The 26,553-nt window shown below is 38.8% G+C and overlaps 1 protein-coding gene across 2 annotated transcripts in view; it reads left to right on the plus strand.

The window, feature by feature from the left end:
• The window catches only part of MOB2 (MOB kinase activator 2), a 122,273-nt gene that overhangs the window by 21,109 nt on the left and 74,611 nt on the right, over positions 1-26,553 (plus strand). The window contains exon 1 of one of the 2 annotated variants that reach the window (XM_075502345.1): positions 17,089-17,138. The exons of the other annotated variant lie outside the window; for it this stretch is intronic. Within the exon in view, the coding sequence (XP_075358460.1) occupies positions 17,104-17,138 (35 nt within the window). The 5' untranslated portion in view covers positions 17,089-17,103. Of the gene's footprint in view, positions 1-17,088; positions 17,139-26,553 lie in introns of those variants that run through there. 2 annotated transcript variants of the gene reach the window in all.

Below are 26,553 nucleotides of genomic sequence, written 5' to 3' on the forward strand. Positions count from 1 at the left end.
TTTGCTTTCTTTGGAAGTTGTACTTTGTTTTGTGTGTGACTCACTGAAGATTACTGTAATTTTGTTCAACCTGAAGTTACCTAGCTGCTGCTCAGAGTACATTCATTCTTGTGACTCAGTTAACTCTTAAAATTTCTGATTTTGTGGACTTTTTTCCAGTAATATTTGTGCTTCCAGGATGCAAGGGGCAGTATGTCAATACACTTGTTACAGGACCAAGCATGCTATGCTCAGACGCAGTGCTTTAGAGGTCTCCAGTGTATTGTGAAATGCAGCCAGTAGGTTTATCAGGAGCAGCTGTTTTTGTTCTGTGGACGGATCCATCTGGAGGGGAGGGGGGAGAAAGAAGGCACTGGTGGCTTTTAGAGATTAGCTGGTGGCAGTTTTGCTTGGGAAGTTTACAAAGTTTTAGCAGAGCTACTGTAACAGAGATAGGAGGTGAAAAGGGATGGTGAAAAAAACCACAAGCTCTACTAATCTTTTTGTGTCAGAAGAAGCCTTCAGGATTTGGTTATCTGCATGTGGGTCTAATTGCAGCCTTGATTAGAGGAGTGCCTAACACTTCCTACTTCAGTAAAGATGTGGCTGAGCTGTTACAGACATTTGGACATACAAGGCCTAGATGAGGAGTCAGAGCAGCTGTGTCCTTGTGCAGGCAAGAGGGAGGCTGTCTGGTTTATTGGATTACCTCTTGTCAGATCATGGCAATGCATGCTTCTTAAATCCCCCGGGGTAGGGAGGGAGTGTCAAAGAAGGGATGGCTTATTTTAGGTAAACTGATTTAGACAGCAGTCCATTTTCTTGTTCCTTTTCTGCTGAGAAATGTGGGAACATTTCACAAAAGGGTAATGTTCAGTCTTCAAAATGTTCATCTCAGGTGTTGTGGTGTTTGGCGGGCAGAAGCTGCGTGGCAGGTATGAGCTGGGTGGAGGACCTACAGCAGCTTGATTAGCTTCTGTGCCTTTTGTTTAACTTCAGGAAGTGGTGAGTGAGTGCTTGCTTTTGATGCTATTCCTACTCTCCTGCTTCTCCTCTCATCCTTTTTCCTAAGCTTATGCTGGTTAAGGGTTGACGGTAAGCATTCATTCAGCTTACTGCTTCCTTTTATATTAAAGGGTAACTGTGAAATCTTTCCATAGTGAAAGAGCAATGAAAGATTTCTGGGTTTAATTCTTGGCTGTGGGAACCTCATGTATTTGGAGAAAGTGATACGGGTTTTGTGGGATCTTCAGCACTCTTGTAGTCTATTATAGAGTTATTACTATGCTCAGGTCTTTTATCAGTTTCTTAACATATGAAGCAAACGCTTTGCTCTCCAACTGAGCAGAAGGGACTTGAGGATAATGCCTTTCAAACAAGTACCATATTTTCGTTGATTATCTTGATCTTGGAAGGGACAACCTTGCTCCTGCATGTCAGATTGTAGTTGTGTACTGTCTCTTGCTGTGCTTGGAGAACTTCTAGTTACTACATAGGAATGGATTCCTCTTTCTCAGAGAGGAAGGTCTCCTGTCTTTTGCAGTTTGGACCCTGCTGATATAGCACTGGCTGATCTGAGAAGTGGGAGAATGATAGATATATTTTGGGACCATAAGTTAGACAGAAGAGGCAAGTCAGCAAATACAATCTCTTCAGAGGAAACATGCAATGTTTGAATTGCACAGTAGACATAGAACAACTCTGTGTTGTAAATGAGTAAGAACCTGTCCTGTGCATATACTCTATATGGCCATCACAGTCAACTTGGTGTCCAGAGTTTTGCAAGTGATAGAACTGAAGTTCTTAATCTTGTCTTTTAAGCATAATGGGTGCTTTCTTGCAAATGCTTTTAAGTACCATTTTTCACTCCCTCAGAACAGTCATGCAAAAAGGATGATTTAGGCTGTGGTACCACTGAGGAAAAGGAGGATGGGATTTTCCTGAATCAGTTCTGCCACTAGCAGAATATTGCTGCTTGGTTAGTTTGTCATCTTTAGGAGACTGTGAGATGCTGCACAACAATTTGTGTCTGTACTCGTGAAGTGGGGGACAAAAACTTTGTGGGATGAGGGAGAGAGTTAATAGGGGGCAAAGAGATACAGGCATGCCTTTTAATGTTGATAGTAACAAACTGATGGTCATTTGTAGAAAATGGTAATTAATAAATCTGCTATGACTGAATAGTCCCAGATATAAACATAAAACCGTAAAGTTTTGGAAGCTGTTTGGAAGGGGTTTGTAGAGGATCACTAAATGAAGAGGCTGATAGCACTTGGGTGATTCTTTAATTTAACAAAAAACTTCGTTGAAAAATTTGGAAGAAATACTTTGAACGAGTGATCTGTGTGGATTTGAGCACTTAGGAGCGATGTGCTATATCCAGCTCTCACCTGTTTCCCAAAATCAAGGCTTATAAAGTCCTGTAGTTTCATTGTAAACTTTACAGGTTTTTTTCCTCCTCACTGTAGACACTCTACTCAGTGTAATTGGGAACATTTTACAATGGTAATTAACTTGGCAAGAGAAGAGCCCTTTGCCTGCTGCCAGAGTAAAGCAAATAAACAAATAAGGAAAACAAAAGAAGATCCCTCCCTGTCCCCTCGGCGGGTTGCAGGAGCGGCTGGCACCGCTGGCTATGCTGGCAGAAGGGTGCAATGTCCTGCTGTGCATTCCACGCAGATGGCCTGGACCCCGGCCACTCCAGCAGAGCAGAAAATACCACAGTCTCAGCCATGCCACTTGTGATTTAGTTGGAACTGAAGCTAACTTTAAAAAGTAGCGCATCATCAGTTAAAACTGTTTTTCTGTGTTTCCAAAAATTACACAACAGTTTTGGTCCTCTTGTTTGCTCAGGAGAAGCTGCATTCTTCCATCAGACAAACGTTAGTGGGATCTTCATCTTAAGGATAATATCTTTCCTTTTTGGGCTGCCTTGCTGCTAGCAAAGTCCCAGTATCCCCATCTGAAGAGAGCACAGGCATAACCTGAAGAGAGTAATTTTTCTGTAGTCACCTCTTCTGGTTCTCAGCAAAATATTGGCGTTCTGCTTTCAAGAATGGTGAAATAATGCTTCCTGTCTAGCAAATACCAGTGCTGTTGCTCAGGAGCATTTGGGACAGCTGGTTGTACTTCCAGACTGATTTATATACATATAGTTGTGATGATCAATACTAACTTCTGATAAAACAAAAGTGAATACACCTTGTAGTACTTTTGCAGAAACTTGCACTTACAAACTCTGAACTAGGGTCTGAGTATTTTATGTATTAAGATAGACTGCAGAAGAAATGTGGTGATTCTTGCAAGACCAGGTACTCATCTGAGCTTATCTTGCATTTTGCTGTCTATAGCACTGACTACAATAACAGCTTCTTACCATCAATCAAATCTGCAGGTAGCATGAGAGAGGAATGGTGCTATTTTCCTGTAGCTTATGTATTGTTTGGTCAGTCACCATTAAGGAAGCAAACCACTGTAACCTTAATTGAAGGATACAATAATAATGTTTTGTAGTTATTTAGCAGGCAAAATCTGACACCATTAAGGAAGTAGAACACCCTGTCCTTAATTGAAGGATATGATAATGATGCTTTGTAGCCGTTTAGTAGGCAAAATCTGTGATTAGTGTCACGTATTGTTTTAGAATCTGGAGAAGGAGTAGCTAATGTTTGTGGGATGAAATAATTTTAAGAAGAACATGGAAAATTACTTCACCTAATTCTACAGTGCAGTCTTTACACTGTGAAACGCAGGCTGGTAGTTCAGTGCTTCCTGATGTTTCTTAAGAAATTGTTCCTCACAGCTGATGGAAGTATAAAAGCTGGGGTATGGCTTCCACTAAGCGTTTAATGACTGGGATGACAGCTCTGTATAGAAAACTAAGTGCAAGTAGTCTGTTTCCAGCAAAATATTTCAGGAATGCTATGCAAATCCATATATTAGAATAACAAAGCGGAAATCATATTGTCTTGCTAGCGGCCAATGGCAGTTTAAGGCCAATGCTACCTAGACAGTCATTGAAAGCCTTGTGAAACAGGGATGCACGCAGTGTGTGGGTACCTACCATCTGCATGCCCCCAGTGCAAGAACACAGAGGGAAAAGTGAAACTCTCCAATGTTCTTTGGCTTGCAAGATGCACTGTAGCCTGATGTATTGGTTCATGGGGACTGTGCAGCTGTGAAAGAACATAACTGTAAACTGGAGGTATTTTCTTGTGATGAAAACAGCCAACAACTTTTGTTGCCCTACCAGAGCTTGATACAAGTTTGAGTATCACAACATGGACCTGTTTGAAAACTTTGTGTTGCACTGGGGCATTTGTATGTGCAGGTGAGTGCATGGTGGTTACTGCTGCATTATTTTCACATTGAAAATGAAAATGAAAAAAACCAGCTCCAAAACCAGCAGTACATTATAAGATTTGGTGTGTTGCTTTTCCAATATTTGTACTTTAACCTGCAGCTCTTAAATTCTTACTGAAAACATTTTACAAACCTTCACAAGACTAACTGTTGTATGGATCGGTTTGCTTTGCTTTTACATAAACATGGTTTAATTGTACAAGTTTCATGCTAATGTTAGCTATGACTATACTAGGCCTCTAATTTACTATGAAATGTTTTTTCCTCAGCTTAACATTGCTTTCAGATACAAACAAGAGGACAAATTACTTGCAGTACCAGATAAATGTGTACTTGGCTGTCTGATGAAAAACTATCTTTTTAATTTTTTTTCCTATGTGTATATTTCATAATGTCTGTTTCTAAAATGTCCAAAGGCAATTACCAAAACCAAATCAATGCTGGATAATTGTAAGAGAAATGTACTGCCTGGAGCTGCTTATTCTAATATCACCTTCCTTCTAACTACAATTAGGGGGGAAAAAAATTACATTAGTCACTTGAAAAGGGCAGCAATCTCTGTTTTAACAAGCCATATAGCTTTTTCCACTGTTCTCGGTCTCTCGGTCTCTTTGCCTGGTTGGTCAAGCTCAAGAGAGAAGCCTGAAAGTACACTGTGCATTGTGTTGTGAATTGCTGTTTCTTCATTAGCCAGCATTCTTCACCAGGACTTATAATTATGGTGCTGTGAATTCTGTTAACTAATGAATTTTAGGTTCCGTTTAGTTCAGTTATTCTTCTTGATGATGAATCAGTTTATTTCTTGCCCAAGTTGCTTGGAGGAACATCTGCGCACCTACGCCACTAAGGCCCTCCAGGAGAAACTAGTCTCTGAGCTCTCTTCTTTGGGCAGGACCTGATAACTGTGGGCATGGTAGCTGACAGCTTCAAACTGGGGTGACACCCATTGAGCAGATGAAGCTGCTGCTACCAGTGCAAGCTTCATCCGGCAGGCCATGGAAGACCAGTGGTAGTGGGACTGTCTGATTACTTCAAGGGTATCTGCAAGGAGTAGAGATTTTTCAGCTTTTTGTGTGACAGTTTAGCAAGTGTTAGCTGGTGTTTTTCAGCACAGGCAAATCTCTAAACTTTGCTTTTTAAGGGTAAAAGAAATAGAGAAACATACTATCCATAAACACAAATGTAACAACATACACTGCAGCAGTTACTAGAAAAGAAGAGCATGTGTATGAGGACATATGGTATTCCATTCAGTTAAGGGTTAGGAGGGGTTTGTGCACAAGTGTGCACATGTATTTGAGAAAACTCCAAAGTAGGCTGCTCCGAAATATGCCGTAGTTTTCAATAGTGTCTTGCATAATAAAATCTACCAGTTCATTTTCTTGACAAACTAATGGTCTAAGTTCTTGAAATAACTTGCCTGTGTGAATAAATGAAAGAGGAAGTATTTCACAACAGTATTTTCATCAGGGTTTTGTTAAAAAATGTGTAAAATAAGAAGTAACAAAGTAACCTCAAATATGAAAGGTTTGGGTTTGGCTATTTTTAGTTCTTAAGTGCAGGTTCCCTCTTTCAACCCTGTTCTTAAATAACTGAAAATAAAAATCCCGGAGAAATAGTTCATATTCAAAACATACACAATCTCCAGAGTCATTTCCAAAGCTGCTAGATCCTCAGATAAAGAAATGAGAAGGTGAGACATGGAGTAATATTGCTAAAAAAGAAGGATGGCTTTTTTTTTTTCCACAGCCTGTAATGTCTGTTCTTCTAGCCCCCCATCCCCCGTAGCTATCTGGTTGCCCTTAGGTATTGTAATGCATCAGGACCAGAGAGCACTATGAAAGAGAAATGGGGAGCACTGTTGGTGCCAGAGTGCTCTCTGACCGCAGGTAACTGGTGATTTGCAGAGTAGCAAACACATGCAGACAGGACTCCAGCAATCTGTGGCATATCTGTTGTTGGGGAAATACTGAATAAGAAAAAGTAATGAAGTATTTTGTATCGCATAGGTGGCAGAAAATGCAGTCTGCATTTGGTTATGCTGAACATGTACTATGGACCTATCACAGAGAAATGAATGTGAAAAGTTATCTAGATCTCCACCCTCACTGAATCCTTGAAGAGCCATTTCTGATGAGGATGATAAAATACTTCTAAACTTGCTCCTTGCAAGTAAATTTCCTTACATTTCCAGAGAGAGGGAGGAACAGAATTCTGCTGTGTCCATATTGTTATAAGTATTTGTTAGGAGAATTTACTAAGAAATGTTGGTGAACATGGAACAAAATACTCTTTTCAGAAGCAGAACTGCTCTTGTTGTGACTAACTGGATTTCAGATTTTCTTGCTGTGGCTACAGAGTGCTAGTTTAGGACTTGGAGATCTGGATTCTTATTTTAAATTTGGCCATGAGCATGCTAGGTGACTTCAGACATGGCTCTCCAGTTCCTTTTTGTCTTTCATTTCCCATCTCTAAAGTGGTTAACTCCCAGGTAAGTCATTGAGATCTGCTGATAAAATTAATTTTTAAAGACTTAAATATGGATATAAGTCCTTGAGATATTTAGTCTGCATCTTATTAAGCTGGTAAGAGGGCTGGAACATTGGTAGGTATGATAAATATCTAGATAGGCAGAGGAACAAACGAGCTTTTTTCTTTTTTGTTCCCCCAGGATAACTTTTGTATTAACACAGACTGTGGTACCAGAAAATGCAGCACACTTTAATATTAGGAAAGTGATGCCACCAGTAACTCCAGACCGTGGTTGAATTTCATACTGTGTGTCTTTCCTCCCCAGTGTAAGACTGGGCTACATAGGCTGCAATTTATTTTCAATGGGTCGGTATGGATATAGTTATCCATACGAGCTTTGTTCTCACCTGTTGATTTTGGAGAAACTCTGTGGGTGTTGGTTCTACAGAGATTGCTAGCACACTACCTAAGTGATGGCTAATAACCTACATTTACTGTTGTAGCAGCACTGTCGTAGGGCCGAAGAAGGAGCAGTAGTCAGAAAAATAACTTAGTTTTCAGCTGCTAGAAAGAACCTTGCAAATCACATCAAAAGTATGTTTTAAAAGTGGCTATTCTGTGTACATTTTGTACTCTTCAGTCTAACAGGGAAATTTTTGCTTGGGTAATAGCCTAATTTGCAGAAGCAATATTGTACACAGTAGTGAAGAATCCAAGCACTCCAGCTAAATGGAAAAATTAACAGCAAACATTTGAAGAAACAAGCTGAAATCTCTGTACTGTACAGATGTATTTATGTGGGTTTCTGGAAAATTATACTTTATAAATGGAATCTTTTCCCTGAAATAGCAAAAATCTGACTTTTTTCCTAAGCCACACTGTCAAAAACGCTTATATTTTGATTAACTGGATAATAAGAAATAATTGTACTGTTGTAGCCCATGAAATAAGTGATAGTGAGGATGATGTTTTGAAACATAATGATTTCAATTCAGCTTGGCTTGTTTATACATTTAAAAAAATAAGCAAGAGTTGGCAATAGAGGTACTGTTGTATTTTGTTTCTAGGTTATCTGTGAAACACTACCAGGAATTTAAGATACATCTGGCATTACAATAAGCTGAATGAGTTCTGGCAGCATTTACAGTTGAAAGCTCTAAACAGTGTTTTGAGCACTTCACTTTTCAGGGTAGATAAATGTCCTCCTGGCACCACATTTTCAAGGGAGCCTCTGAAAAAGACAGTGATGCAGCAGGTTTGTCAAAGAGGCATACTTTACCATCCTGGATGGTTTTTTTGCCTAGAATGTCTCCAGGCCTGAGTCAGAGGGAAGGAAATGTGACACTTCCAGGTCCTGTGGCTTCAACTTAGATTTCCATCTACGTTGTTGCTCAGGCTTTGAGTTTCTTATTGTTGCTTTACTGGTAACATGATAACTATGAACACATTTTTCACTAATAATTTTTCCACAGTGGTCTGGGACATGTTTGACTGACAAGAGGAGTATAACAGCAAATACCATATTTAAAATTAGTTTAAGTCATTTGTGTTTAGTTATCTTTGGAAAACGTAGTATCCTGACTTTCATTTAAAAAAAACCATCTTCACTATCAACTTTTAAATCTGTAATGCATTTGCCTGTTAGATAATACATGATTTAAATGTATTGTACATACTGAGGGTTTTCAAGGGTGATTTCCCTCTGCTGTGGACAACTGTATCTTCACAAACATTTTTTGCAGTCCCCGAGAAGGTAATTCTTTGAAAGATTCCAGTATCTAAAGAAGTGGTTTCCTTCAGAAAGGAAAGTGATTTCGGGCTGAGAACTTTCTTTAAGAGGAAGACCACCACTAATATTAAGGATCTGAAATATTCATTAATCTCTTCCTGATTTATAGATGAATTGTGCTTCAGTTTTTTAATTTAAAGCCATCTTTCTGCTTGTCAACTAAGAATGCTGCCTGATGTATGAGATGCATCTCATTAGACTGTGAGATTTCTGTAAGAGAACTGAGACCTTTATGAAGGGGAAACTCTTCTCTTGCCTTTTGCTTTGCTGCTGCCCTGTCTTTAAGCTGCTGCCCTAAATTGACAGCTGTGCAGAGCTGTATAGCTTCTTAAGCTTAGCAAGTTATAAATGGTATTCCTCATAACGACCTTTGGTGGTGAATATTGTGTTTCCCAGGCATGCATAGAGAAGATGGAGAGTGTTGTGCTTTGGGTCTCTTAGTGACGTATTTTCAAAGGAACATTGTGCAGCCTCAAGCAAATCGAGAAGATACATGTTTATGTGAAGGATGCTGCCGCTTCTCTTGCAAGTATAATTCTGGAAGTGTAATGAGAATAAGAGGAAGTGGAGGACTTCCTGCATTAGTTTTTGTGGCTGTGTGAAGGGGCTCTCTAAATTGCAGCTGTGTTGCACAACTGATAAAAGTTATGTTAGGCTCGGATAAGTCTCTTGAGATGTGAACTAATATACCTGTTTGTGCTGCATGCATGATGGTTAAAGTTTCATTAACCTGGAAGTCAGAACAACAGTAATAATGACTGAGTGTGCTACTTGTCTCTGTATTTTCCCTTAAGTCTATTATTTTCCCATGAAATGTATTAGTGCTAGACTATGTCTTTAAAATATGATTCACCCCTTTGGGAAAAGCTTCCACAGTAAACTAAGTACTTAGCATGTGAGTAAAGGGTCTGCGTAAGGTGGGAGAAAGAAAAGGGTAATGGCGGGCCTTTAACATAGTGGTGAAATATCCCCCTTAGAGGTCTGTGGACAAGAAAGGGAGAAATAGTAAATGGGAAAGGATTCATTCTATTTGGGATAACCTCAGTCTATATGTGGTATGCTAGAGGTGAGATAGTTACTTAAACTCCTTTCTGAAACATCCAAACTACTTTTATCTGATTTCTAGATTTTGGACTGCACTTAATGCTGTGCTGGTTGAGACTACCTGATTAATGATTGTATTTGACTCCTGCACTATGAGTTTATAAACTGAATCAATAATATGTTACTAAACATATTTTATTGGTTTTGTAGTGATGACTATTAAAGTGTTAATCATGTTTATCTGTTCAATATTTTGTTTTACAATATCTTTACAGTGGCTTTAGTGAGTGTTTTTTCTATTTACTCAACGTAGTTTCTTTTTCAACTTGTAAGTTTGCCTGTATAACTGTTATTATTAAGGCCTGGGACCTTGATGAACTTTACTATAGGGTTGAAGGGTGATTTTTGAGGCCAGTATGCAAGACATTTATTTTGAGGAGAAATAATGTAAGGAGAAATGAAGACTATGTATCTTCTGCCTTTGACATCTGTGCTTTTGTGGGGGTGTGCTTTTGTACTCTGTAAATAGCAGGGGAAGTGCTTTGGAAAGTGCAGGTTTTGGAAAGTGCTTTTTTTATATCTGTGGTTGAGAAGTTTTACTGTGCTGGTCAGCTGGTCAGAGCTTTTCAGAAACAGTAAAGCATGCCGGATTTAATTAGCTCAGCCTTGCTCTCTGACACCAATTTTTTTTTTTTTTTTTTGAGGGGTCATAATGATCACTCAAATGAAATAATTTGCAGAATCAAATATACTGTAGCCATGTTAGGGAAAAAAAAAAAAAAACATAGTGAAAATGTCTTGTTGCTTCTGGGTATTCTTTATCAGAGAAAAGAATACCTTCTGAAAATCAACTTGATTTTCCTGTCATTGTGCTCTACTGCGCTCTACTGCAGGTGTGGATATCCTGTATTAAACCAGGCAAACTAGAACAGTACTGGTTCCCAGCAACCCAAAGGGTGTTTGTTTGCCTGGGATAACTGCAGTATGTTTAATATCACATATTCGAAGATAATTGAGGAGTCCTCTACTTTCAATGCAGAATAAGATGGATATTAGGTCATTTTCTGTTAAGGATGTAATGCTGACATTGCCAATTAGCTAGACACAAAAGATTTTATGATGAGATACTGACCTTGTGTTTTAGGTTACTGTAAAAATCCCAGAAAACTCTTTAAAAGCAGAGACCGAAGACAAGGATGGCAGTCACACTATAAAAGCTGGTCCATTATGTAACATTAGGATGAAAAGCAGCAGGGAGAAGCTGAATTTCCAGAGTCCAGCTGCTTCCCTGTGTGCAATGCTGTAGATAATGCAGGAAATAATTAATATAAATGTGCATTCAAAAGAACGCTTAAATTTTCCTAGTGCATAAAAAGGCTGGACACTTTACGTTTTTCATATTCATTGCAGGCCACATATGTTTACCTTTTTGTGTGTGTGTTGATGTCTTTCTCAACACTTTTACCCAGTGAATCAAAACATAGATTTCCTTTTCTTTAAGAGGCCCGTTCAGGAGTTGACCCTTCCCCACAGGCTGTATCAGGTGGGAAAGCTGTTTGCTGCTATCAGTTCTTCTTTGGCTGGCTTTAAGGTTTTAGTTTTTATCTATGTAGGTGTGAAAGTTCAAAACGTGGACTGGTCTGCCTGTTCAACTGCATGTGTTAACAATTCTTCTCTAGCATTGGACAAGGACAAGGTTCCAGAATATGTCAGTCTTCTCAAGCTTCATAAGAAAGATCTCAAAGGTCAGATAGAGTGAGCGTACTAATTAAGGAGAAAAATGCTTTCATTCTGTACATTCATGTATCAGTAGTAAATTCAGAAATATTTTCCGTTACTTTTATTATAATTTCTCTTTATTGCATCAATAGTACTTTCTAAAGAACTGACTGAAACTACCATTTAGTATTTTCCCCAGATGGTTTTCTTTGGGAAGCTTGTTCTGATTGGCTGTTTTAAATTGTAGTGGTCAAATTTTATCACAGTATTGCAAACAAGGGTTTGTTTTTTTTTAACTGCTTAACCTCCTTTGATGGAATGGTGTTTGGTTCCCGTCTTCCTCCTTTTTTATAGTTGAGAACTGCAGACACCATAAGCATAACTGCACTTTGCATGAAATCTCAGGCAAGGAGTATCAGTCAGGATACCAGCAACAGAATTATTTGATGTCTTCGGTTACTAAATATATGAAACTGATGTAACATATAAAAAGACTTGTCAATGAGGCTCATGTAATCTGTCATTACAGTCCACACTTCTAACCTGACTTCCTTTTAAACATACAGAAGAGGCCTACATGGATTAAAGGTCACAGTATGTGTATTGCTGTCAGAGTGCATCATTATGGCAAATTGATACATTTTGTTCCATGTCCCCAGTCTCGATGGGCTGTAATTTCTATGAAAGGTGGAGATGAATAAACTTGTTTCGTTTTATTATTGTAAGGTGAAACAGGCATGAATTTCTTGTGGTTCCAATCTTTCGGCCCATTTCTCGTACTCTGGGTGAATTACCTGCCTGGAACACTCTTCTTGTAATCATACCATTAGCATGTAGTCCTCTGTATAGCCTGGCAGCCTGAGTCCAGCCTTATTTTTATGAAGTTTTGGTGTTTTAACTATTCATGATGGAGATGATGTGCTGAAAAGTGGATTTAGAATATGCTTCTGTTGACAGACAGGTCTCTCCTGTGGTTCCTTGGAGTGATCTTTGGAATTTAATGAATTTTTATTCTGTAGGATGATAAATCTAATTGAAGTTGTGGATTTAAAAAGTTTATGTCAGTTCCTGCTAGCCCTTTCATGCAATGGATGCTTTTCTTATGCTTGCAGACTAAGTGGTTCAGCAGGCATAGTATCTCCCAGCCAAAGAAACTAAGCATATGGCAGCTGAAGTAAAAGAGTGATAAAGCATGGTGAGGCTGCCAAGCAGAAAGATACTTCTATAGTGACAAAGCATGTGGCAGCACTCAGGGCTTTCAGAGAGATAATCTAGCTGCAATGCTTTTGATTTCTAAGGAAGAAATTGCTAGAAACATGATGCAGTTTTATCTCAACAAGACTGACTTGGACTAGGCTAGGTGTGTTGTTGCTTCTACTGTTACAGGAACAATGTGGCTGCATCTGTTTTTTTGAAGTGCTATATATAGCCTTTCCTAAAAACAAAGAAAAAAAAATAATTTACAAAAGGCCCTTCTTTTCTCAGCTTCAGTGTGTTCCTTCAGTTCTGTGGTGATGAAGTATACCTTTCCATAAGTGAAAGGTGGTCTGTCTATTCTTGAATGCAGTGATTAGTGCCACGAGTAAACTAATCTGAACCACCACACCTGACATTTGCACACAAGCATATGTCCACACATTGCACACAAGGCAGCAAAAGGAGATTATTCAGTAAAAAATGATAGTTCAAGATGAGTAGCCTTTTTGGCAGGTTCATATGCGGGTCAGAGTGAGAATGTTATCCCACAAGTGTGAGGTCCTTTACCCAGTGTGTGAGACGCCAATATACACACAGGGCAGAGGTATTTTTATTTCATGTCTGCACAGAGATGAGTGCTAGGTGGTAGCTCCACAAAGCTAGCACAAAGTTTGGTCATACAGGTACAGTATTTATACAGTCCAGTTATGCATATGCAAAAGTAATTACACAAAGCAGTTTTCTATTGGTCTACATTTCTCTTATTTCAGTTTAAAGCTACAGTACTACTTTAATATTCTGCGCACACTCAGAGGTGAGTGGTCTCTGCTTGGGCCGGGGTCTCCAGCTCGAGGGGTGTGACTTTTAGTATTGTAATGAGGATAGTTCTCATGAGGGTGCTTCTTATCACGCTTCTACTAGTTGTTTCAGATGGTTCCCAAAACATTTTAATTAGCTTACATATTTCTTCAGGATGTCCTTTACTCCCAAGGACAGTAGTTCTTGTTTAGACATTCCGCTTTCCAGCCTGAATCCCCCTTATCAACTTTACGTAAGCCCTGGCCTTCCACCAGCTCCTGTTAGACTACAAGAACAGTGACTTTGAAACTTTTATGTATTAGATGTCATTTTTAGACTGAAGCTTTGATTTCATGAAGAGGAATTACCACAGCTGAATTTAAACAAGGGATTTTCACATGCCAGTGATGACAGATACTTTTGCTTTGGCATGCCATTTTTTTTTAAGGTCTTTGCTTAGTCATTGTTAATACACAAATGGGCTTTTGGCCTCCCATCCATACATAGTGTTTTTGTTATCGGTGATTTTGGTCCTGCTCCATGAACTATAAAAATTAAGATAAACTTCTATGTGTTGGAATAAAGGCTGTTTGAGTGAGATTTATTTTTTTTTTTTAATAAAGACTTGATAGTTTCATCTTAAAGACCACAGTGTGGAAAGGTGAGGTCAATTGGTTCAGGTTATGTAGTGGGGTATATTTAATATCTTCTGTTGGTTTTAAAATCTATGAATAAATTTAATGTTGTTTTGTTCTACTGTATCTGGGCTCTTTTTTGGGTAGCAGCCGCCAACAGTGAAAAGGTATAGAGGACTTCATAGAGGCCATGAACTTCCCCCCCACCCCAAAGTGAAAGGCTGCCTTTTTTTTTGGTTGGTTTTGGTTGGTTTTGGTTTTGGTATTAAAAGGGGCAACCAGGATCTGCCTTGAACAACCCAGGATGTGTTCAATTATTTTCTTTAAAAGAGAAAGTGTATTCTTCCCACAGAAGCATTGTGTGAAGTGAGAGGCCATTCAGAGTTGGAGCTAGTATAGCTCAGAGAACAGGAAGAACGAAATATTCAGTGTTATTTAAAACAAGCGCTTCTTTTAATATGTGGAGTTTAACATGCACTCTAATAAATATATTCGAAGGTTAGGGTACCATGCAGCACCGGATCAGGCCCTCTTCTCCTTGCCGGCTGAGTAATTGCTCTTTATTTTTTTCCGGTGCGATCACTGCTGAAAAGTGAAACCGAGACTGGACTATGGATTACTGCGTGTGACGTGAGGGTCACTGCCTTTTCGAGGAAAGGGACCCGAGGGCCAGCCTCGCAAGGCGTGCAGGCAGCGGGCTCCCTCTGCAGCCGGCTGATGCCAGCGCTCCTGTGGAGGTCGGTGCACTGTGGGGAGGTTGGGGTATTTGGGATGATTTTGAGGGAATGGAGTCAGCCTCCAGCTGTGGAAACTTGCTGAAGTGCATGCAATGTCCTCACAGCGACTTTGAAAAGCTTCTGGTGGCTGCTGCCCGTTGGGGATTCGGGGCTGAGGTACAGGCTTTCCCAGCTCCTGGGCATCAGAAAACTGACATGCTTCTGAAGTAATGTACTTTTCCTCTATTCTGAGTGGCATGCTTGCATCTTTTCTACAGGTTCAGAGACACTGCATTCAACCAGTGCAAACTTTGTGCTCCTTAATGTTCCAAGCCAACATTTTGTTCAGCCAAATTATATTTATGTTGCTAAAAGTACGCCACTTCCAGATTTTGTACAATATTTCAATCCTTAAGTTATTCAGAGTTTCAGGTTGTTAGGAATGTCCAAATATCAAAGTGGAGCAACTGATTGAAAACAGAAACACTGAAAGGTTTATATTGGAGAAAGTAATGTGATTACTGCTAGTAATCAATTACTACTTATGACAATTCAAAGTATTGAATCAATATGGATATACGTTCTTTAAGTATCTTGTGTTTACTACACAAGAACATCACATGACACTGTCGTATGACTGGTGTAGTGCAGATGACAAAGGAAAATTTGAATTCATTTTTCTGGGGTTATTTTTGAACACCTCACTTTGCTCTTTTTTATTTGTTTATCTGCTCTTCCGTTGCTAAAAACATGAGCTGTGTCTGCAGTGCTTTAGTGCAGCAATTCTTTGATTTCTGGAGTCTATATGTGCTGGCATGGCATTATAGCATGTAAACTTAGAAACCTATCTGATGCCTTTGTAGCCCTCCTGGGGAAGAAGAAGCAGGAAAAAAACATGGTAAAGCAGAACCCTGAATATTTCAAAGGCTTACGGAGAAAAAGGAAAAACAAGGAAAAATGAGGTACATAAATGAAGCAGAAAAACAGAATGCTATAAAAGTTGCTACAATTTTCATGTGCAGGCTCTTCTTGCAGTAGAGGGCAGTACTGGTTCAAGCTTCTTTTGAAGTCCACTAGATGCGTAGTCATAGGCAGCATACGGTTGTGCTATGCTGTTCTCAATACAAGCTTTTAGGAATGGTTGAATGCAGACATTGAGTTGAGTTTGTAATAGATGGCTGGAGGAGGATTGTGAATAGCTTTCAGAATACCCATGTAAAATTATGGTCAATCTAGTATCACAAGATGAAGTTCTGTTAGTCATTTATCTATTCTTAACGGCAGGGTTGCTATATTCTTTGGTTGTCTGCCCCTTGGCCTGATAAATCTGTCTGTAATTCCCTGTTTTCCTGCTTACGAATAGTAAGTCCAGCATACAGGAGCCAGCAAATATGGTGAAAGCAAGACCTGCTCAGGACTGCTGTGGGTGCTATCTGCTGGTTCAAAGCAGGATGACTATCCTATTGCCACAAAATAAAACCAGCTTTTCATTTTGTTGGTAATCCCCCACTGCTTGTTTTTCTACTGGGGTAGGATGCATTTAAGAGGCTATCTTACTGTATGACTGATGGCAAAGTGTAAATGTCAAACACATTAATTGTAAGCTCTGTTTAAAGCCTTTTCCCTCTGCAGCCTGTTTGTATATTATAGGCATCTTCCACAAGGTGGAGCTTTAAGGCTCTGCAGCTGGGAATTCTTCCCTCTTGACTAATAAGCAGAAAGATGAATGGAGTTTATGAAATCTCTTAAAACAGGTATAAAACGACCATCTCAATGCTTTTCAAGAAAGTGGGTGGGTTTTAGAAAAAACAACAGACTCAACAGATATTTTGGACTCTTTAATATGTCTGAGTCACTGGAATTAATGTAAAAGAGGAAAGGGAGGATTGCAAAAAAATAGTCCTCATTACTTATTTATTCTTTTGGAATTACTCTTTCTTTGCTTCCAAACCGACTTCAAAGGTAGGCAGAACTAGATAGTGAAAACCATAATCAGAATGCTTGCTAAATCTTCATTTATTGGGAGGAGTTTTGTTTGTTTTTTTTTTTTTTTTTTTTAAACAGTCCTACCCTAAAAGAAGAGGAGGAAACTTTAGATAACAGCTATTCAGATAGATAAAAGAAAGGCAGAAAGCATTTTCCTTTCTTTTGCGCAGCTGTATTTTCAAGAATGAGCTATGTATACCCTTTCTCTAGAAGAGAACTTTTTTCTGTTTTTCACTCTGCCTGCCAGAGGTTGCATCTTGCTGAATCCTGGAAAAGTGCTACCAATATTTCAGGCTGTGTTTCAGCAATCAGTTATCTTGAGCTTCCCATATTTCTTTGAATATCTGAACTGTGTTTTACTCTATTGCCATCTTGTCGGAAATCCCCTGGTGTTAATTTTGTTGGAATGGAATTCATCATCTGCTCACTGTGCTGCTGCTGGTAAGACAATTTTATACATTAACGAGCACAGACATGTGTGGACATGAGCTGGTACTGTGCAGGCAAAGAAAGAGCTTAGCTGGATGGAGAGGGGGAAGAAGGACCCGATGGGGGGTAGCAGCAGGGAGGGAGAAACCAAAGTCTTGAGTGTCTTTCCTGTCCAGCTTTTCTGCCTCAAGCTAGCCTTTTCTGATCATAACAAATGTTAGTAATGTATGTTTGCTGTATCTCTGTATGAAACAAAACTTGAGGATAGAAGCAGTTTACTAATGACTCTCTAGGAGTACTTTTTCCCTCTCCCCTTTCTTCAGTAAACTCCTATGTTACTCTCAATATGTGTAGACCAAGAGACTTTATTAGTACTTTCTGCAGGGTCTATGTTGTCACTTCATGCTTGACTTAAGGAGTTGCAGTTGAAGGTTGTGAAACATTTTCTCAAAGTAAATTATTTGTGTTTATTTCTTTCATGCTTTGCAGGTGGTCTGCTAGTAAGTAAGAGATAAGAAATTGGTTATGATTTTTCATTTTGTGGTTCAGGAGTCTCCCTAGATTAACAAGTAGGACCTTAAGAACTTGGAACAGAAACTGCATATCAGAAACGCACTTTCTCCCTTTTCTGATGTTGCTACCCCCCTGTCTGATGATCCTCTCCAGTTTTAGGAACAGAAAATAGCATATGGCAAATGCAATAAAAAGCAGGAGTTCTTTATGCCTAATTACAATGAGTTAAGAGTCTCTCTGCACAGACTGACTACTACTGATTTTTAGGCTTCATGTAGGCCAGTGGCTGAACCAGTCTGTAATGCTTCTGCATCTTACTGGATTTGCTGTAGATCCAAGTTAAGAACTCTTCTTTAAACTTCAGTTTCCATCAGATGCTATCACAGTCTTGACATGTTAAGAACTGTGTAAATTTATTTTTCTTTTGGTTCCACCTCTTATTTTTTTCAGGTATTCTTGTTGTGCAATATGTTTAAGTATCGGATCGTTACAAGCTGAGTAGATTTATCTGTTGGTATGGAAGATGTGGTAGCCATTTGGACAGTTTTATGAAGAGCCCATCCCTGTAATATAACGTTAGGTTAGACTTCTGAACCACAATCTCAGAATAGATATTTGACTTGCAAAAAAAAAAAGTAATATGAGCAGGGTGTTGGAGCGAGCTTGAAATCATGGGATTTTTTTTGCCCAGGTCTTGTGGGACATGTGGTTGTCTATGGGCAAGAATTCTTGCCCTTCCCTCCCACTGCTTCTGCAAATGTGGATGTCCAGTTTCCAAAGACTCTCAAAGTACTCCACCCCTTCTGTTTCCTAGCACTAGCAGAAAATAACCTTTCTTTTCTGAAAACAATAGCAGTATCACTTACTTAAAAATATTGTAGATGCAAGCTTTTGCATAATCCTTAAGTTTTGTAACAGTGAGTGGTTCTATAGCAGTCAGTTCCAAACTCCAATGACTGTCTGTAGAGTTGGATAAAGAATTACTCATTTCCCACACAGCTTTACAGAAACAGTGATTTTGACAGGGAGTTTCAGTGTGAGTGGAGATAATGAAGCTAAGGATACTGAGGGTATATTTTCTAGGGGTAAATATTTATTTTTTCTATTACACAGGCCAATGCCCTATTGACAAAAACACCCTCAGCAGACAGTTCAGAGGCATTCCTCTGTTGGTAACAGAATACGGCTGTCTTGGAGCAAAGATTTTCTTAGCCAAAATATAAAAATTAGCCAAATAGCCAAATTACCAATTAGCCAAATTTAGCCAAAATACCAAAATTAGCCAAAATATCATAGTTGCTTTATTTAAACAAACTCTGGTATGAAGATATCAAAATAGCAACCTAAACCAGATGCTTCTGGGGAATACACATGGAAAGAGGCTGAGTGTAGCCTAACCACCCTTAGAGAATGGAATAGGCAGTTGGTGACTATTTAGCTGGATTCCCTGATGGTCCTTTTTCTCTGCAAGTCCTGTTTTCAGAATAGAATGCGAAAGAAATGCAGCGTAGCCATTTATCTAGCTTCAAATGAGTGTGAAAAATCCTGTGCAGCTTACAGAAAGAGAAGGGTGAATACAGTGAGTTTTTAGGATGTGGAAAATGTCATGACTGGGAAGATAGATGCTGGCTATAATAAACCTGCCTGTGGCTTCAGCATCTGCTTTTTTCAAGTTTACTAATCTGTAAGATTACAGTCCCATCTTCTGTATGATTATCTTGCATTATTTTTCTTGTTGCTGGTAGACCTAGATGCTCATAAAACCGAGAGACTTGCAATATAAACTACCCTTTTGTTCCTGCTCTTAGTGTGCTCTTGTCCTGGGCTGTGATACAGTTGCTATTAGAGTTGTTCGTGCTGAATTCCAAGATAACTCTTTGCTGTGATGCAAGGAGAATGATCATTACACATTAAGCACTAGACTGATCTTAGATTTAAAACCAGAATTGAAAACATGTATGTGGAAGTAATGCTTAAGTTCCAATGCAGCAACCTCTTGTGTGCCACTACTGTGCCAAAAATAGTCAGTGCAAAATTATTTGTCTCTTCTCTCACCCCTAAGTCTATTACAGCTTAGCTGTAACTGCTGGACCAAGCATGTGCACTTCCCATCCTACTTTAAAAGCAACAACATGTAGAATTTAACAGATAAAGCAGTCGTCATCTCTATTAATCATAATATGTGTTCATTCATATTTGTTCTTTTGCTCTGTTAGCATATCCTGATAGATGATTAAGTGTCTTTTCAAGTATTACAGCAGTGATTGTCTTTTCCCCTCCACTTTTCCTCAGTCAGTTTGCTTCCTTGGCCGCCTTTGTGTACTTAAATTCTGAATGTTTTCTAGGTTTTCTAAAGCATGACTAATTGCATGAGTTTTAAAAGCATTATTGTATTCCCCCCCCCCCCCCCCCCCCCGAAAGTTTTTCAGACACCTGCTGGCTAGGGAGCCAATCACCAATCAGGGAAAGGTCAGTATGAAAGCTCAGTGCCAAGGGTATTATCGGATGGCATGGCTTCAGATCAGAGGCCAAATGTCTCACACAATACTTGCTGGATTTCAGTCTACTTTCTGTGAACCACCCTCACAAGTCTCTAGCTTTCGTCTAAGTGTCTGGTTAGTAAACCATAGACTTAAGTAAAGACAGTCCATCTTTCTAGTAGTAAGGGATGGATGTCTCGGATCATAATGGGATGGTTTACTGCGTCTCCTTATGTTGCATTGACTCTATAGCTGATGGACTTAATTTTCTATGATTTTAGTAGCTGGCTTACTCCACCTATGTTTTATTAGCTAGCTCACATTAGCTAAGGTTTATAGGTGGTCTATAACTGATTTCAGTTTTAACTGAAGTATACATAATTTACTGAAATATACATAATTTCTGGATAAGATTTTCAGTTCATGGAATTATGTGATGTTCTAGTAGTAGCCAGCCATTGGTTGTGGATATATAAATTGAATTTAAATAATTCCTGATGAAGCTACACCTTTTTTAATCTGTTGAGAAACTAAAGAAGGGAGGAGATAAAACAGGAACTTAAAACCAGTTCATCAGCTACAGCTATTACACAGTAAATGACTGTAAATCACACAATGGATGTTTCATAAGAGCAGATAAATCTCAATTAGACAATCCCAAATGTTTCTGGGAGGAGCTATGGATATCATCATGCAGTTAGTATATTACCCTAACGAGCAAATAGATCACACCCCTTAAATGAAAGGAGTTACCTGAAAAGGTTTTGAACTATGGGAAATTACTTATGAATCTCTTATGCATCTTTCTGAAAAAGACTGGTTTCTAACAATGTACAAATGTTAAGGAAAAGAAAAAATATAGTATGCATGATAAAAATCTGGCCAGGGTACTGAATATAGCTTATTTATAGCATTTGGTTTTCAAACTATCCCATAAAGGAGTGGTGAATTTTCTGCAAGATATTTCTTGTATGATTTTTGGTCAAAATGAGACTGAAGATATCCTCTCATAGGCAGTGTTACAACAAATGTAAATGATAAAAGGGACAGAAGGAGATGGTTGACTTAATGTTTAAAATAAATGGTAAACCTAAAGAACAAGAATTTGACTGAAAAAAACACCATTGCAAGTGTGATAGTGGCACTGCAATGCATAATATTGCCTCTAGTTTGTGTTGCTTTTCCCACCAAGGAAGATGCTTTTTTTTTTTTTTTTTTTTTAATTAACCGTCAGAGGACAAGGCCATGTTTTGCTTAATTTTCCCATCACTTCACTGTTCTGATAATTTCCTTTGAGACGCTGGATTTTTAAAGTTCTACCTGAAACTGGGAAGTTTTCTGTGCTGCTGCAGCTTCTCTGTAACTTCTCCTTTCCTACCCCAGTTGCATTTTACTCAAGTTCTGCAATTCATCTTTTCTCTTGCAGTTCATTTCCTAAATTAATCTTTCTAGCCAAGAGCTACATGAGAATCTTCCTGATAGCTCTAGTCTTTAAATGGGGAACGGGCCCTGCTTACTGCATTTGATTTCAGAATAGTTTATGCCTAAATATATTCTACTCTAAAGCATCCAGCTTTATTTCACATTTAAACCCTCTTGGCTCTTGGAAGTATTTTTTCATTTATATGTATAATAAATCAAGTAATGTCATAGCCTTTGATATGAATAGAGTTAAAGGAATCCTGAATAAATCTTACTAAAACTTATGAAACCATTGTTCAGTGAAGTTTCAGTTGGAAACAAAAATTTTTTTGCATTTTTCTGCTTATTTTGGCAAAACTTTGACTTCCGCAAACCAAAGGGATAGAAGTAATTCTCTGGAGCTTGTATGTGAATGTATGGTGTTGGTGATAACACTATGTTGGCCTTTAAGAAGGACTAGTTATCTGGGAGAGTCATAGTTTGAAAATGGTTCACTGTAGGATGATGGACCTAATTGAATTTGAGTACGTAAACTACTGTGTTTCTGTCATGTTTCAGAATTCTCTTGGAGATGACAGGGATCAACAGGACTGAAACCTATCACCTACCTTTTTCTTCTGCATCTGCTTGTCAAAATAGCATCTGCTTTGTACGTAGTGATAACTGAGGCTCGGGTTGTCTGTTATAGTGTTGTTTTCAACCCCTTTCCTTTGCCCCTTTATTGGCCTTCTGCAGCTTTGTAGGGAGTAGATTGTACAAAGCATGCCCCTGGAAAGCAGAGGCTGTTAAAAGATTTAAGACAAATTTGTTTGAAGACAAAGAGGGCATTGAGGAATAATGTGGAGAGGGATAGAAGGGCTTTTGCAGTGCAACAGAGCCTTGTCTGTGCAAGATTCAGCCTGCGTCTAAGTTCCAGCAGGCTGCTGAGAAGCAGGCCAAGGAAAGACTCTCCAAGACCCTGTTCCCTTCATCTGAAGTCTGCCATCTGGACAGAGGATGGCTAGAGGGTTCCTGGAACATATAGAAAGGAATCTTGAGGGCTGAAAATAAATGCCAGTGGAGACAGGAAATGTCCGAGACGTAGGAGGGTTGGACGAGGGGAGCTGCTTAGCATCACTGCTCTGTAGGTCACAGTACTGCTAAGGATGAGAGGCAGATAAGGAGAGCCTCTGTGCTGCACTCAGAGGTGCACAGCCTTTCGTCCGAGGCCTAAGCCCCCTTCCATTTACTGCTTTGTATGTGTGAGGGCATTTTAATTGGTTGTTACAGGGGTTCATCTGAGTGATTTGGATCTTTTCCCCTTGTAGGAAGAGGTGCTTAAATTTGTAGCTCTTGGCATACTAGGGATTTTGAAATAGAAAAGGTTTATAGAAAGAATGGTGCCAGCTGGTCTTAAATTTTATCTTGACACTGCCGTGTTTACATTGTAACAAAGCTGTGTGTTACTTCAGCATGGTGTTTGGTGGAGTCTGTTGCAGTCAGGTCAGATGATGTTATGAGTGGACTATGCTGCCCTCACTGATTTCTCTCACTTAGTAAAGCCAATGAGATGGGATATTTTATTCTTTTAGTGGGCTTTAATAAGTGTTATAATACTGGAGAACAATATTCTTCCTTTCTGGGTTATGAGGATGGCACAGTCTTTGCACTCTTCTCAGAATGGAAATGTCAGCTAATCACACCACCCATCTTTTCTTCCTATAAGAGCCTCATACCTCCAGAGAAACCTTACAGTAAAAATTCTTTGCATCATCTGTTGTGCATTTTTAAGGATAACCAGCCAGATAATGGTGAATGCTTTTGCTTTGTGTGCTGTCCTGTAAGTATGGAAACTTACCTAGTTTCAACTTAATTTCTCAAGATATTTCAAAGAATGTGGTCATGAAGCAGTTCCTTCCTATTAGTGAGCTTTTCAATGCACACAATAAATGACTCTTCACAAGATTTCAGGGCCATTATCATCTAAAGAATCCTCTTTAGAAGGCCAAGACATTGATTCTAGAGAAAGTTAGACTCTATGCACAACTGAGCTATTTTCCTTCACTTATTGCTTCTGAAAAAAAAGAAAATGAAAAATAAGAGTATCCTGAAATGTTTACTGCATATTCCATATAAAGGTGGTGGTATATTTCTTATTACTGACCTTGGAAGTGGAGTGTGCATTAAGTGGCAGCACTCACAGGCCTACTAGAACTGAGCGGTAGCAGGTCTTTTCTGGGTAAGAGAGGAGATTTCCAGAGCAATTGTTTTATCAGGTCCATGCACTGGCAGCTTTCTTGGTGAGATCACCGCAGATAGCTTATGGTTTGATTAAAACTTAATGGGGTAATGAGGGCATTATACCTAAGAATAGAAGGCGCAAGTTTGGAATGAAGATCATGTCAATAAAGTAACAGTAATTTTCAGGTTCCTCACTGCACTTGTTTGGTACATTAGCCTAATGTTTTAATACAGTTCCCTGGTAGGATTACATAGCTGAAAGACTATATATCTAACGGACAGAAATCTTAGTCTAGAAATTCTAATTTATAGGTTGATCAATAACTCTGAATTTGAAAACCATATGAATATTATAAATTCTTGTAATGGAAAAAGTAGATCCTTCCACAGCAACATCTTTACTGCTGAAAGGTTTGTCTTGTTGTCATTTCCCTCTAAATGACTCAATATATCATCACTTACAGTGTATCAGTAAGGACTGTAATTATTTCAGAGGCTTTGCACCCAGCTACCATTTGAATCTGTAATTACGGGAAGTGCAGGTTATCTGTGCTCAGGTTAAATTGTTCTCCAGCTGCAGTATGTATTTCAAACTCCACAGCACAGAGTATAGCTACATAGTGTTGCAAAGTGAGATACCAATTTACAGGTTTAAATGCATCTTGCTGTTGAGGGAGAAATAAATAATGGATAACATTGATCTCTGTGCCAGCTCATTACCTTACACGTGGTTGTTTGGCGGGGGGGTGGTGGGGGTGGTGGAATACTTAAATGTTTTAGGATTGAGTAGTGGTAAGCTGGATTCTGTGATAAGTTTATGGTGAGTGTGACATGTTCTTTTCTTTTGCAAGCTTTTTCCCTGAATTTCGTCCTTTCATAGAGCAGTAGCTTGCCAGAAAAGGAATTTCAGTAGTTTGTCAGCATTTAAATGAGTCATCAACGATTCTTTGCTGAAAGTAAGTAGTGGTTTTTCTTATTGTGCATGTCTTTTGTTGTTGTTTTTGTAAATGCTAGGATTTTAGTTTGCTGTCGCTTCTGCAGCAGTAACTTCAGAAATTTTGTAACCTTTCTTGGTTTGTGGTATATGTAATTGGATCACAGTGCAATATGACAACATAGAGAGGGCAAATTTTTCTTTAGATACGAGGAAAGAGCACAGGAAGTGATTTAGTACAATTTTGAGCCAGGCTTGAAAAAAATCTTGTCTTCTCAAGAAGCTTGTTGAGTTCATGGGAGTGTTTTTCATCTTTCTGTCATGAGAAAATATATGGAAAAGACCTTCTAAACTGAATCTTTTTGCACTGTCTATAGAGAAGGACAAAACATAGCTTAAAGATTATGACACTTAAGTGTTTCTAATATGCTTAGTCAAAACTTATTACAGTCGCTTTTCCTGTTTGAGCACTTGCTGTGTGCTTTTGTGGAGCTTGTGAAATTTGTCATAGAGTTTTTGAGGAGTAAAATTATTGGGTTTTGTTAAAATACCTGCAGGTGAAAGGTGGAACTTTATGTAAAAAGATTCATGCAAAACCACATGCATATGTTTTCCTTATAGCACATTATTGCTTTATGCCTGACTCAGGATGAACTATCTCTTTGTTGTCATGGATACTCTGCAATAGCAGGGTTGCTGGTCAGTGATACACTTAAGGGAAGCAATTGGGTTTTTGTGTGATTGCGCCAAAATATGTGGAAGAGAAGGAAAAGATGACCTTGAAAATAAGCTTGATTCTAGTGTGTGTGGAAAACTTTGTAGTATGTGGACTTGAAATTATCTTGGTCAATAATTTAATCAAAAATGGTGACCTGTATTAACAAATGTGCAAGTGTTGCAGTGACATTCCCTAAATCTGGTCATGAGTATAAAATATAAATCACTCTTTAGGAGGCAGGGGAAACTGGAAGAGGCAGGCATTAAAGGGGTGAGGCAAGGACTCTGGCCCTGGGTTTTGTAGGTGCTTGTATAATTGTTTCTTTGGCACTTGCAACTTCAGAGGTAGAGATAAAGCATCTCACCTGATTATCCAAATTCTTTGGTATATATTGTTACTTAAGTGCAGTGTATGAGGAAAATGAAATGCTATAAAAAAAAAAAAAAAAAGAAAAGCTGACAACCTGCAACAAAGCTTTATAAGAACTGTTATGTCTGGTATAGGACCAAAACTGGCTTGTGCCCTGGTAATGATTCATAGAAAACTGGAGAGCCTCAGTTTTTCACCACTTAGGAAGAATAAAACTTTTCATCACTTAAACTTGAAATGAGTATGTTTTTAAAGGTTAACAGCAAAAGTACAATAATATCCCTTTCTAGCTTTCACTGCTCTGAGCTGAGCTTTATGTTATTTTATGGCAATGTAGTGAGATTTTTTGTTTCTAAAACAAGCAGATAATCAATTATTGTACTAGGATGTGGAGAGTCTGGTGGTTTATATCAACAGAGTATAATTTTTCATTGAATTACTTGTCAGAAGGAAAAAATAGAATGGGAATGATTTTTCTGAATGATGATCTAGCCCAAGTTTTAAAGTAAGCAATGGGGTTTCAGCTGTTGGTGTGCAAGGTGGTTTGTAAATAATGTGTGGGGTTAAAGCACGATGCTCATTTGATGCTCTCAATATGAATGTAAACAGGTGTTCTGGGAATGCAGCAATCAGTTCAGCATCTGTTCTGGTGACTCCCTGAGTCCGAGTTTAATCGGAAATGGAGAGCTCTGCTAACCTTTTTAAAGATTTTCCTTAAGAAATTTGGAGTAGCTGGAAGAAAGAGATGAGGGTTGCAGGTTGGAGCAAAAG

Source organism: Mycteria americana, chromosome 5 (assembly GCF_035582795.1).
Source record: "Mycteria americana isolate JAX WOST 10 ecotype Jacksonville Zoo and Gardens chromosome 5, USCA_MyAme_1.0, whole genome shotgun sequence".
NCBI lineage: Eukaryota > Metazoa > Chordata > Aves > Ciconiiformes > Ciconiidae > Mycteria > Mycteria americana.